Genomic DNA, 15460 nt, shown 5'->3' on the forward strand with positions numbered 1-15460 from the left:
GATTTTTCACAGAGGGAAGTGTACATGTTCATTTCTATTGTTCATTGTTAAGTTTTAATGCGACAATCTTGCGAATGAAGGGTACCATACAGAGTGTGAGATGTTTGGTAGAGTTCTGTGCCTCATGAATTCAATCTCTTAGTTGTTAACCCTGTTAGATTTAAAAGGAAGGCACTCTCAATTCCATCCTTAACATTAACGATTTTCACGCCACATACACTGTCAATAAAATTTTTCAGTGCATGTGACTGCATTGTCAATGTACAAAATTCTTTAACGTTTTGGCCAAAGTTGCAAATGGGATTCCCCTGGGTATTTTGATTACTGTAAGCAAAATACCACAGGGAAGGCCATTTGCAACACTGGCCAAAACATCAGAGAATTTTATATACTGACAATGTTGTCGAGGAACCTGAAAAATTTTATAGACAATGAGAACAACTGTGGAAGCCTACACTTACCAGAGCTGAGGGCCTTGCACCACATGCACAGTTCATCAAAGGTGCAGTCTGGTTGAGATTTTCTCACAGATAGCACAGCTTATGGCTGTTCTGGTGGACAAATTTCTCATAGGTGAATGTATAAGGTGCATGGTCTGGTCAGTGAGGTCTACAAATTTGAACTATAAAGAGCATGTCAGGGGAATATCAAGGAGATTAATCAGAGTCTATCAGCTGCCATCCAGCCAATTCTTTCTCTGCAATGAGTTCAACTGTAAGCTCTTGAACAACTTCATAGAGAATGTGTCACATTTCTCCCTGATACAGCTAGTAGTTTCTGTATCATCTATTAATTATTTCATTAGTGTGTAACAGATTTTTCAGTTCTTCACCTTTTTAAAAAAATTCTGTTATCTATAATTTTAGAACTTTTCCAATTACACATCTGGACATGCCTTATGAAGATGATACAGTTTTACCTTGTCCTACAACACTTCCATCATCCTCTTCAAAAAATGCGCTCTCAGTTACCGCACAGACTTCACGTTTAGAAACCATTGTACATTTAGAGTAATTCCCCATATATGAAGTCTATCTGTCCTGTCCCACTGATCTGTCTACACAACATGATGTATGTTTAACTAATGAGGCATATGGCTGAATGAATCAAACTATCTAGACGATGCACTAACTCAGTTGTGTGTAGCACAGAAATCTCATTTCACATTACACAGGTAACTATTTTCAAATCCTTTTTAGTCTGTGTTGTCACAGGTACCATTTTGTCACTTCTGTAACATAAATAGGCAACAAGTCAGGCAACTATGCTCACTGAATTGAAATCTACAGCACCTTGCATTACATTCCTGGATCTTCAAATGACTGAAGAACATCCTGAAAATATACTTAAATGAGTGTTCTTCAATGAAGGAGACACCAAGACTTATAGGAACACATACATTTATTGTATCATAAAATATGGGCATATTTTTTAACATTAACACATGGTATGGGAACTGTATTACTGTTGTAAGCAATAAATATTTCTACAGGATTACGGAAAAGAACTCTTACAGTAACTCTGTGTAACAGTTCTCCCACTAGGCACTGTTACTGCACTCTCTTGTCTCACTGTGTAATTATTAAGGAGTAAGCACTTTGACTTCTTCTCTCTCTCTCTCTCAAAAGCACACACACACACACACACACACACACACACACACACACACGTGCACACATACCAAAGAAAAAGAGTAACAAATTCATAAATATATATATGTATGAAGACATTAAAAATTGCTATGCTGCCATTTCCTTTGCCCAAATAATTATCTACAAATGTATTTAATGATGTAACAGAGTGATATTACGTATTTAATAATATTTTATAGCTATATTATCAATGGCAGCTTAGCAAAATTACAGTTGTTTATAATACTTGACAAAATTATCATATGTTTGATACTGACTTGTAAACAAAATGTTAATAACAATATAATTTTGAAATATTCTGTTATAATACAGCAACAGCTGTCTTCATTAAAATGGGAATTATAAATGCATCATTTATTTCTAAATAAACCACAAAACTTGGAACATGCAAATAAGGTATTTCTTGCTACATGCAATGCCAGAATACAAATACAGTCATTCTCTTTCTCTCTGTTAAAGAATTAATAAAACTGCTTCATAAGTTGCTGAAGTTTTATGAAGCAAAACTAACTTTTTTTTGTTAACAATGTATAAACTATTTGAGCATTAAATTACCCAGAAAACAATAGAACAGCTAAAGTATTCAGTTACACAATGTTGTATTTGAAAGTCATATTCAAACAGCACAGGTACTGATACTTACAAACTTTTTACAGTACGCACTCATCTGTGTTGTACAGTTCTCACATCAATTTCATAATTATCAATGAACAGTCTCTTCCTAAAATTACAATGTATACTAAAATGCACTTTATATCTTTGGATATTGCACGTCTCACTTTCTTGGCAGGTCTTTATGTATATAATTAATCTTTGGCCATTATAACAAATTATCAACATGTAAAAAACAGTTCCAAAAACAATATTTCTGTAATCTTACATGGAACAATCACTATCAGCTGCATAATCTGCTGAATCATCACCATCTTCCAGGTCAAAGTCTGTTACCTTGAGGATAGGATTAGGATGTTCACCATTTGTGCTCAACGGTTTATTCTCACCACACATGTTCATCATAATATTGTCCAGATTGGGTGATAATGCATCCTCTTCAGCATCATCTTCAAATTTCCTAAAATATGTAGAAATTTCAGGTTTTACTTATGCAAATGATTTAATCTGTTGTACAAAACATATGATATAGACCAACACTATATGCACCACAAGAGGAGTGCTGAAAATGCGCAGACAGCAAAAACCGATGACAAATGTCAATTTTTGAGAAATTTAAAACTGGTTCCTTCATTAGCAATAAAAGACAAGAAGGAAATGCAAGGAAATTTTAACAATAAAAATAATGTGGTTTTTGTTCCATCCATAATTTTCAATCACCACAGTAATGTATATGGAAAGGGAATACTTGCAATTAATGATAACAAACAGAAAGATATAACAGAGATGGACTTACAGGACACATACAGAAGAGCAGCTCATGTCCATCAGAACAATGTTATTTTGCACAACAGAAAAATGGTCACTGTGAACACTAAAACACAAATTTGCTGATAAAATTTTAGAAGGGGTGCTATATGACATTGTAAGCTGCTGTTTAAATTATTCTTTAATGTGTGACTGGTTTTGGTCAGGAATCACTCTGCTGCATAGCTTGAGTTAAAAACAAGAGTTACATTTATACAGAACAAGAGAACACAATGTCAAAAATATATTATTTATAAATGACAATTAGCTGAAGGTAGATTATGTGGAGAAAATTGGAAAATTTTCATTATGAAGATGTGTATCAAAGAATTTCCCTTTTTGTGTGTTAGTATATGTTGCATAATAATGAGTCAAAATGATCAGTAGAATATGTCTGTGTACATACTTTCTTAAAGCAGTTGTGTTGTACATAGTTCATTACACAGATTAACTGGAATAATTTGCCATCATTAAAGTTTCCATACTGGTCAGCAAGTTGGCAACTCAATTTCATCCATTGTTGGTGGGGGCTTATAAAATGGATGCTGCTTCACATTTAAAAGTTAAGAAATGGGTGACAGATTCAACTTGGCCATATGTCTCTTGAAATGATCCTTATGAAAGTATCCTTAAACTGCAAACATCACGACAGTGTAAATAAATATGGTGTTGGGTAAGTGTTGATAAAATGGTGAATGAAACAGCTGACATCAGAGGTACATCAGAGAACAGGATAACAGGATACAGCACTCATCAGAAGCCAGGACACAATACATTTTGAATGAAGAATCAACTATGTGAAATTTCTGTGCAAGCTAGGTGCCACATTGTTGAACACTGACCAAAAGCAAATGTAAAAAATGAATTCCTCAAGAAAGTTTGGACTGTTTTAAAAGAATCCAACAGTTTTGTTCATTGATCTGTTACTGTGGACAACACATGGGATAACCACTTTGTGACAGGAGTGAAACAATAGTCAAGTTGTGGATGGAAGCTAGTTTAGCTTGAGTAAGCACAAATAGTTTTCAGCACTTTACTGGTAATGTAATTTTTAACAGCTGCTCAACTTTGTTCATGCTTGACTTGCTTCATATCCTTTATCCTTTACTTCATGATAGTATTCACAGAACAATTGTAGGAATGAATAATGTCTCTGCACCAGAAAAAGGTGAAGTGGGTTTCATCTGACAGAATGGCTACAACCTTTGTGTTCTGGGGTGCAAAAGTATTCTTAGCATTAATTACCTAGTAAAGGGTACTCAACTGGACATGAAAGAGAAGAGTATTGTGTTACACATGAAAAAAAAGTCTTTCTTCAAGACAGAACATGAAGGTGCACTGGCAATGGGAAAACTGACTAATTTTTTTAAGTATGAATTGTTGGAGAACACTAAATTTGGCACCTTCTGAGTTCCATCTCTCAAGTAATTCAAACTTTTTGTAGGATCGACACCTTCCAGCATAAATTTTTTAAATGACCACATCTTGAGATATATTTCTCATCATCACTATTTGGTTCTATAGTTCTAAGAGCAGCCATGTTTGCAGGCTAAACAAAGGAATTCAGGCCTCCCTATGACAAAAATAAATAATCCTTTTTATTTCTCACACTGAACTTTTCAGACCAAAGTCCATTGTCAACAGTTATCATAAAAAAATAAAGATATGAGAACCTAGATTAGCTTGGTGACCTCATCTCAAAATATGTGCATTTTATCATCCAGCTGCAGGTGACACAAATGTGTGCATTCCACTCTTTCAGGCAATTTCAAAGGCCCACTATTATCGTGTCGCATATAATTTCTGTGCTGTTTGCATGTCAGAAGTCATGATTTTTCCCACCAAATACTTTTCCGTTCCTCTGGAACATCCTCTGAAACTTTGTAGGCTGCTATTCTCCAGTCATATCTTTTTCTGGTGTAGTGGAATATTGGAGATTGTTATGTTCCTATAATATTTCTTTCTTTTGGTCTGAAACATTTGGAGTTGCGTTTTACAGATTCTCCAGTCTCACTCACATACTTACGCACACAACTTCTCACATTAGCAATTTTGTAATCATATTTCTGTGTATGGAACCTTGCTTCAAGATACAGAACACTAGAAAAACTATCAATAAGTTTATTCTGATTTTATAAAGTTGAAAGCGATTATTTACATTAAATATCAATTAAAAATCAAATCTAAATTGGTTTTCTTGTTACATTCCTTTAATTATATTGCTGCAAGTATTCTAATGATTGAATAAAAATGCCCCATGATTTTGTACCAAAAAATAGGAAAACCACCAACGGTTAGAGGGTGAACTGTCTCACAGTAAGGAGAGACTCATATTCATGGATGTAATATATGTATGAAGGAAGTCAAGACAATACTGAGGCAAAGCTTGAATGAAAATAAAAAGTACTTTACATCCCCATTCCGAACATTTCAAGCTGTGATCTTTTTACCCCGTTAATATACTCTCTCACTTCCCTCACTGCAGTCTCCCTTTTCCTCTCTTGTCCTATGCATGGGAGAAAAACAACTCCACTGACATGTAGTGGAAAAAGCTCACTCCTTTATGTTCACAACCACTTTGAGGCTCAACAGTGTCTCGAGTAGGTCTTCCTATACATACTGGTTATTGGCTTGTAAGATGATAATTATATTCACTGTCTTAATAATTTTCCTGTGTGTCAATTTATATCAATTTCGTATCTGTTTTTGAATCAGTTACTATGTAAGTACTGCATTTACTAATATTTATCTTATCTAACAACCATTTGCGCATTAACTGTATTCACTAACTACACATCCAATGTCTTATTAATTTTTATTTTATCTCATTTTATATGACCAATGGCTAATAATTATTATTATATCTTGGAAGTACACATCTGGCATCCATTAATTATTGAAAACAAAGCATCCTTGTCATCTGCACTTTTATATTTCAGTTTCATGGTGCAAATGGAAGATGATTCTTTATGGCAATGAGATAAAATTATATGTCATGGTAGGTAAAGAGCACTTGTATACTACATGAAGCTGCCTAATAGTCAATCACATAAACAACAAATCTATTTTTCAAATCATAGTAACAGGTGATGTTATTCACATTTTAAGGCAAACACCATAATTTTGAGTGAGGAAATATGCAATGCAATTGGATACAACTTAGATTATCATTTGTTTCAAGACTCATGCAAGCTATTCAACACATCACCACAGGAATAAATAGTAAATTTTAGACATAACAATAATAACAATAACAGAAATACCTGGCTGGGAAAATACATAAAATAAGCAAAAGGCAACCATTTAACTACAGAGAATTGGTGTGTGACACACAAAAACACATAATAGAAATCAATTGACACTAGCTTTAGACCTCTTGCTCATTTTCTAGTAAGAGTGTACTCTCACTACACACTGTGCTCTTACTAGGAAAAAAATCAAGAGCACAAAAGCTAGTGTTAAATGTTTTCTATCACATGTTTCTGTGCGCCATGAACCAATTTTCTATAGGTAAGTGATTTCCTTTTCTTATTTTACATATTTTGATGATGATAATGATAATAATAAAATAATAATAACAATAGTAAAGATATGTTGAACATGCAGCATGAACACAAAGGGCTTCAAACCAAATGAGGTAGCTGTAATAGGAAACTAAACAAAATAAATTAAACACCAAAATACGAGAAGTGTGGATAAAAGTTTCTACTTATCAACTGCTGAAACTAGTACAGCTGGGACATGTCTGGCAGATACACAAGAGAGCAAATATGTTGTTTCATAAACTTTTGTGTTTCTTAAACTATTAATATCAAGTTTATAAACCAAATAAAACATTAATACCTCCTGCCTCATTTGCTCCATTTACCCCATATGAAACACAAGTATCATATATTTTTAACATTGTGAACGCTTTAGAGGCTGCACCTAATATGTAGCTATAGCTCATGCCTGCTCCTGCAACAGTGGTAACTTCAGAGACCAAGGTAATAATGATTACGTTAGTCTCATACAATCCTAAAAGCAATGTGTTCAATTTAACTGACATGTTACTACCCAGTTTTATATTTTTCTCTTCAAAATACAGTTTCTTCAAATGTTTCTTTTTATTTTAATTTCCCTTTTCTGCCACAGATGAATTACATCCGCTGATATGAAATGAGTGGATGATGATGATGTAATCAATGAAGATGCAGTTAAATTAAAGAATGTCAGTAGGAACAGGAAAAAATACTTTTTGTTTTACGATCAATTCCTGTGTTATTTTCTGACAGTTGTGGTGTTATTTTCTGTTATGTTGGTATTAGTTTCTGATGGCTTATTTTTGAAGTGCCCTATGCTCCTTACTTTTGTCTCATTTCTTTGTTTTTTAGTTTTATGCTGAAAATGAAAATATATCCATTAATTGTATATTTATTGACTTTACATGACACATTTATTTATGTTATTGAAATAAATAACTCATTTATATTTAATCCACTAAATCTAATCAGTTAAAGCAAAAATAACTCTGCAACCAAACACTGTAAAACTTTTCAAAAGAAAGAACTGTTGTAACTTCAACATTCTGTTCTAAGGCATTATGTCACTGATCCATTAACACTTCACTGCAGTGTGAAAACAGCCTGCTGGAGTCTTAATTTGATCACAGGAGAAAAACTACCTTCAGCACAATACCAGACATCTGATGATGCCGAAAAATACCGCTGGCATGAGAAGTTGCTTTTCCACTAAATTATGAAGGGATTTGTATCCCTTCAGAATATATTGCACCGCAGAGACTTGCTATTCTAAGTACAAATAACAGGCACTATGACATGTCATCATTAGTAGAATTCATTATCATGAATAGAGACCATTACCAACCCATGCCTGAAACAAGAACCTAGAGCTGCGAACACAGACTACACGGACATGTGCCCATAACAGTTGTTATCCTAATTTGAAGGTGCAAACTAGTGCATTTCAGTGTTTCCTTCACCCCACCTAAATTATTGGTCCCTTCATATTTCTCAAAAGCTTGCTGTTTTGATCACCAAAAAGTAATTTTCTCACCATAATGAATGAAACTTAACTTTTAACTTGGAATTCTGGGCACAGATTTATCTAGCAACATAAGATTTAGCAATATTTTTGCTCAACAAATCATATGATAAACAATGCAGTTAGGAGAGATCTTTAATGTGGTGGATGAATTAAACTGCTTATTTTTGTAATATGCAAGTATAAAAATGAAAATTACCAAATACGGCACTTTAGCTTAACAAACACATAAATCAACATGATCCCCACCCACCCAGCCAATCAGAGCACAGGACAAGTGATGCCATCCAAATATGTTTCTGGTGGCAAAACAGAACACTGAAAATATGTGTCACACACACACACACACACACACACACACACACACACACACACACACACTACAAAAATATGTAGTTTAAAACTGATGCATCGGATTAAAGATCTCTCAAAAACATTCCATTTTTTGTATGATACCTTGTCCAGAAGTCTCAGGATAGGTGAAGTCATTGATTAAAACTCTTATTGGACGAGAGCTCATTGAAAGTACAGTATTTTTGTTTAACATCACATCTAGGACCAAAGTTCTTTATGCAGGAAATCAGCTTTCATTCTAAGAATATACACAATTCTAAATGACGGTAAAAAAAGTCAAATCCAGTTTCAGCATTCAACAACTATCAGTTTTTACACGGGACATTTCATAAACAACACTGGTTTCACGTTATGTTGCTAAAAATGGTAGATTTCATGTTATTTTTTGCTTATCATTTACACAAAATTTTCCTATTGCTAGACATTAGCAAAAACTTTTCACAAATGTTGAACACACAATGCAATATATATGTAGTGACAAATGCCATCCTCATTTCATATCACTGCACTGATTTCAATGCCATCATCCAACCACTCTAGTGCATTTAATTCATTTCATACTGTTTATATCCCTCTCTGACTCCAATATCTCAGTCATGCCATTTGCACGTACCCCATGAGATAACCTCTCTTAGTAGAGAAATCTGTTGTACCTTAATGACAGCATACCTCAAATCACACTTCTTTCTTCAGCTGTTACTGCCATTTAGTGGTCAACATTCAAACTATTTCAAGCAATAAACATTACATGGCAGCCTCCACCAACTTGCTTTGTCGCTGCATAGTGTTTGATGAGTAAACATTTTATTAAGACTTTGGTGTTTGTTTTAGTATATGGTTTCTCGTTGTTTAGTAATGCAATTTGAAGAGGTGTAATCTCAAACCTTTTAAGTAGTGAATAAAAGGAGATATTACTCAAATAGCTAACTCACAACATAAAGGTAACATCCTCTTGTACCTTGGAGTGAGTCAGTAAGATTGCCTACAGATATTTGTAATAAATAAGAAACTTTTTACAAGCAACCGGGATGATGAAATGTTGCCAGGGGAGAAATAGATAAACAGTTTTTTTAAAGAGTCATTAGGTTCTTCATCTTTGAGAACACCAAGAAGAAGCTTTCTTAGGGTCTCAAGTTTTAATACATTTAATGTCCAATGCTGTTTTGACAATCTTCAAATTGTGTACATTTAGGCCCCTTCCCACCTGTCAAGTCTATAGAATACTGATCAAAGTGGCCTATTAACAGTTCAAAATCTCAAAACATGTGAAGCAGATTGGCAAGGCAACTTCGACAGAATGTGGCCAGCTCGGTAATGAAAAAGCAAACCATATACCTCCAATGTTGATATTCCCAAGAGTTAATTTCAAGGAATTTATGTTGAGAGGAGCATGGGCTAGGACACCTGGCAAAACAAGTCTATTGCGATGGTGTAATGAGAACGTTTTCCCCAACAACAGGTAAAACCAACAAAAGAAGAGAAAATGTTGCTTCTTTTGGATAATCATGAGATATGACTCTCTTTAGGTGCTGTTGAGTGTGCTTCAGCCTCTATGGAGAGATTTCAATCTGCTTGCCTCTACACAGCTACTACAGAGTATATGTTGACAACTGGCTACTGAATGACCCAGGCAAAACTTGAGATATATAAAATATTTCTGAATTACCACATCAAACCTATCCACATGCATACAGCACAATCAACATAGCTCATGGATTTAAGAAATGCTGGAGTCCATCCTTTTGACAAAATATTCTTCTGATGTCTGTCTGATGATTGACTGATCTGGCCTTGTAACACTAACCAAAACGGCCTTGCTGTGCTGGTACTGCGAACGGCTGAAAGCAAGGGGACACTACGGCTGTAATTTTTTCCCAAGGGCATGCAACTTTACTGTATGGATAAATGATGATGGCGTCCTCTTGGGTAAAATATTCCGGAGGTAAAATAGTCCCCCATTCGGATCTCCGGGCAGGGACTACTCAAGAGGACGTCGTTATCAAGAGAAAGAAAACTGGCGTTCTACGGATCGGAGCGTGGAATGTCAGATCCCTTAATCGGGCAGGTAGGTTAGAAAATTTAAAAAGGGAAATGGATAGGTTAAAGTTAGATATAGTGGGAATTAGTGAAGTTCGGTGGCAGGAGGAACAAGACTTTTGGTCAGGTGAATACAGGGTTATAAATACAAAATCAAATAGGGGTAATGCAGGAGTAGGTTTAATAATGAATAGGAAAATAGGAATGCGGGTAAGCTACTACAAACAGCACAGTGAACGCATTGTTGTGGCCAAGATAGACACGAAGACCATGCCTACTACAGTAGTACAAGTTTATATGCCAACTAGCTCTGCAGATGACGAAGAAATTGAAGAAATGTATGATGACATAAAAGAAATTATTCAGATAGTGAAGGGAGCTGAAAATTTAATAGTCATGGGTGACTGGAATTCGACAGTAGGAAAAGGAAGAGAAGGAAACGTAGTAGGTGAATATGGACTGGGGCTAAGAAATGAAAGAGGAAGCCCCCTTATAGAATTTTGCACAGAGCACAACTTAATCATAGCTAACACTTGGTTCAAGAATCATGAAAGAAGGTTTTATACATAGAAGAACCCTGGAGATACTAAAAGGTTTCAGATAGATTATATAATGGTAAGACAGAGCTTTAGGAACCAGGTTTTAAATTATAAGACATTTCCAGGGGCAGATGTGGACTCTGACCACAATCTATTGGTTATGAACTGCAGATTAAAACTGAAGAAGCTGCAAAAAGGTGGGAATTTAAGGAGATGGGACATGGATAAACTGAAAGAACCAGAGGTCGTACAGAGTTTCAGGGAGAGCATAAGGGAACAATTGACAAGAATGGGGGAAAGAAATACAGTAGAAGAAGAATGGGTAACTTTGAGGGATGAAGTAGTGAAGGCAGCAGAGGATCAAGTAGGTAAAAAGATGAGGGCTAGTAGAAATCCTTGGGTGACAGAAGAAATATTGAATTTAATTGACGAAAGGAGAAAATATAAAACTGCAGTAAATGAAGCAGGCAAAAAGGAATACAAACGTTTCAAAAATGAGATCGACAGGAAGTGCAAAATGGCTAAACAGGCATGGCTAGAGGACAAATGTAACGATGTAGAGGCTTATCTCATGAGGGGTAAGATAGATACTGCCTACAGGAAAATTAAAGAGACATTTGGAGAAAGGAGAACAACTTGTATGAATATCAAGAGCTCAGATGGAAACCCAGTTCTAAGCAAAGAAGGGAAAGCAGAAAGGTGGAAGGAGTATACAGAGAGTCTATACAAGGGCGATGTACTTGAGGGCAATGTTATAGAAATGGAAGAGGATGTAGATGAAGATGAAATGGGAGGTATCATACTGCGTGAAGAGTTTGATAGAGCACTGAAAGACCTAAATCGAAACAAGGCCCCGGGAGCAGACAACATTCCATTAGAACTATTGACAGCCTTAGGAGAGCCAGTCCTGACAAACCTCTACCATCTGGTGAGCAAAATGTATGAGACAGGTGAAATACCCTCAGATTTCAAGAAGAATATAATAATTCCAATTCCAAAGAAAGCAGGCAGTGACAGATGTGAAAATTACCGAACTATCAGTTTAATAAGTCACGGCTGCAAAATACTAACGTGGATTCTTTACAGACGAATGGAAAATCTGGTAGAAGTCGACCTCGGGGAAGATCAGTTTGGATTCCGTAGAAATATGGGAACACGTGAGGCAATACTAACCCTACGACTTATTTTAGAAGCTAGATTAAGAAAAGGCAAACCTACGTTTCTAGCATTAGTAGACTTAAAGAAAGCTTTTGACAATGTTGACTGGAATACTTTCTTTCAAATTCTGAAGGTGGCAGGTGTAAAATACAGGGAGCGAAAGGCTATTTTCAATTTGTACAGAAACCAGATGGCAGTTATAAGAGTCGAGGGACATGAAATGGGAGCAGTGGTTGGGAAGGGAGTGAGACAAGGTTGTAGCCTCTCCCCGATGTTGTTCAATCTGTATATTGAGCAAGCAGTAAAAGAAACAAAAGAAAAATTTGGAGTAGGTATTAAAATCCAAGGAGAAGAAATAAAAAGGTTGAGGTTCGCCGATGACATTGTAATTCTGTCAGAGACAGTAAAGAACTTGGAAGAGCAGTTGAATGGAATGTACAATGTCTTGAAAGGAGGATATAAGATGAACATCAACAAAAGCAAAATGAGGATCATGGAATGTAGTCAAATTAAGTTGGGTGATGCCGAGGGAATTAGATTAGGAAATGAGACACTTAAAGTAGTAAAGGAGTTTTGCTATTTGGGGAGCAAAATAACTGATGATGGTCGAAGTAGAGAGGATATAAAATGTAGACTGGCAATGGCAAGGAAAGCGTTTCTGAAGAAGAGAAATTTGTTAACATCAGGTATAGGTATAAGTGACAGGAAGTCGTTTCTGAAAGTATTTGTATAGAGTGTAGCCATGTACGGAAGTGAAACATGGACGATAAATAGTTTGGGCAAGTAGAGAATAGAAGCTTTCGAAATGTGGTGCTACAGAAGAATGCTGAAGATTAGATGGATAGATCACATAACTAATGAGGAGGTATTGAATAGAATTGGGGAGAAGAGGAGTTTGTGGCACAACTTGACTAGAAGAAGGGATCGGTTGGTAGGACATGTTCTGAGGCATCAAGGGATCACCAATTTAGTATTGGAGGGCAAAGTTGAGGGTAAAAATCATAGAGGGAGACCAAGAGTTGAATACACTAACCAGATTCAGAAGGATGTAGGCTGCAATAGGTACTGGGAGATGAAGAAGCTTGCACAGGATAGAGTAGCCTGGAGAGCTGCATCAAACCAGTCTCAGGACTGAAGACCACAACAACATTCTTCTGATGATGATTTATTAGGGTCCTGTGTACCAGACGGTCCTAAATCAGATGAAAATCCCACAACAAAGGAAATACATGCAGATGCCAATGTTCCTTCTCTTAAACAATGTCAGTTAGAAAGTAATCTTTTCACTCTGCCAGCAAATGATCCACAAATGACTTTACTACAGAATACATCTCCTGTGCATCCTTTTCTATACTGTTTGAAACACATACAGCTTTATAGCATCTCCAAAAAAGATTTAGCCTTTATGACAACCATGTCCAAGGAGAAATGGAATGAAAAAGGGAAAATGTAAAATTGTTACTGTCACAACAGAATAGGGAGAAATTTGAAACAAAAACTTTAAAAAATCAGAAAAGGAAAACAAATGAAAATAAAGGTTACACCAGCAAATTCCTATACAGCAGAGAAGGTTTTACCCATGAAGACATCACAGCAAAAGAGAAACAAGAAGATGAAGAAAGTAGTGGAACTTAGGATTAGCTCAAGAATATGGAATATGAAGAAATATTTGATGCTCAGGATTTTGAAAGGAATTTATTTGACACAGGAGATTATATTTTTGACAAGATGAAAAAAAAAGTGAGTAAGAACCAATTTTACAGTTGCATCAGAAATTCCAGTAAATTCACAGACAAGTTGAGCAAAGTAAAAGTTACTAAATATGTAAAGAATATATCCCTGTTAAATGACTAAAATCATGTTTGACAATTGTGTTTTCCTGCAGATTTTTCTACTTTTAATGTGAAGTAGTAGATTAAATCTGTGAGGAAAAAAACACCATGTTTGTTGTAAAGTTTCACCCATGTTAATGATAACATGTTATGGCTGTTTGATTCACCGTCATGCGCCACTCACCACTAGTGTACAATTACAATAAAGAAATAATAATATTTCAAAATATTTAAGAAATGTAATGAGCAGAAATGGAAAACATTCTAAGTGCCTTCTTTCTAAAAATTGCATTTTCAGTGCTACTGTGTACTCAGCACTCTGCTGCATGTACCTAGACTTGATCCATGTGCAAAAACTATGGAGAAAGCTTCCCAAACATATGTTACTAGGTGGTGCATTGTCTTTGCACCAAGCTGTGCTTCCTTCTGGAGTTCCAAAATTTACAAGATGTGAGAAGTGGCTTTTGTTAACTATAGTTCTATTATTTAAAAAACTAATGCCGTATTTCTGTACTTGTGTTACCACAAATGAAGTATAGTGCATCAGTATTAATGACACTTGGAATAAAAACTTTCTTCCTGCTATTTTGTCAAAAACTGACATCTTTGAGATGTGTACAAAATACAAGCTGATTCTTGCAAAGAAGAAAACAGCAACAAGCCACTGTTAATAATGCTGTTTATTTACACAAATAGCATCGTTACCAGTTTTGATCCAACAGGTTCCTCTCCAGATGGCTACTTACATTCAACAAGATTTATTGTTGTTTACATTAACTGTTGAACAAAAATAGCCAACAAGTAATACAAGCAACAACAAATTTAATATAAACCTGGACAGCCACCTGAAGATGAACCTGATGGTTGAAAACTGGTAACAATAAATGGCATTATTACCAGTTACTGGTTATTGTTTTCTTCTTGGGCAAATCAACTCATAAAAACTTTCTTGTTGGCACCTAGAACCAATGGGCTTCCTGGTAAGCAATTATAACATTCTTAATAAAGTATTTATTTTCTAATTTGTGACATTATTTTTGTGGTGAAGCAGTAAGCAGCATAATTCTATTGTATTAAAATACCTTCTTAATTTTTCAGATACAAATCAGATATGTACAAAGAGAGAGAGAGAGAGAGAGAGAGACATTGTTTTTTTGATTATCCTCACAATGTGAGATTTGGCAGTAGGAACCTTTTAACTTTGCATTCTTCATATGATTATTTGTATTATAGATAAAGATAAATACAGGTGGCATGGGTTGTTGTGGATTCGAGTGACAAAAATGAGATGGGTAGGTACTTTGTGATGAGTTTTTTTAAAAAGTGATCAAAGTTAGAAGTGTCTCCTCTAATGACTCAAAATTTTAAGGGAAAAGTCATTCAACAACCTGTTTCCTCCTGCCTGTACACCAATAAAATTGTATGG

General features: G+C 35.3%; 1 protein-coding gene across 1 annotated transcript in view; it reads right to left on the reverse strand.

The window, feature by feature from the left end:
• Positions 1-1383: 1383 nt before the first annotated feature.
• The window catches only part of LOC126160968 (uncharacterized), a 340498-nt gene continuing 326421 nt past the window's right edge, over positions 1384-15460 (reverse strand). The window contains exon 12 of the mRNA XM_049916949.1: positions 1384-2724. Coding sequence (XP_049772906.1) covers positions 2529-2724 — 196 coding nt within the window. The 3' untranslated portion in view covers positions 1384-2528. The remainder of the gene's footprint in view (positions 2725-15460) is intronic.

Source organism: Schistocerca cancellata, chromosome 2 (genome assembly GCF_023864275.1).
Source record: "Schistocerca cancellata isolate TAMUIC-IGC-003103 chromosome 2, iqSchCanc2.1, whole genome shotgun sequence".
NCBI lineage: Eukaryota > Metazoa > Arthropoda > Insecta > Orthoptera > Acrididae > Schistocerca > Schistocerca cancellata.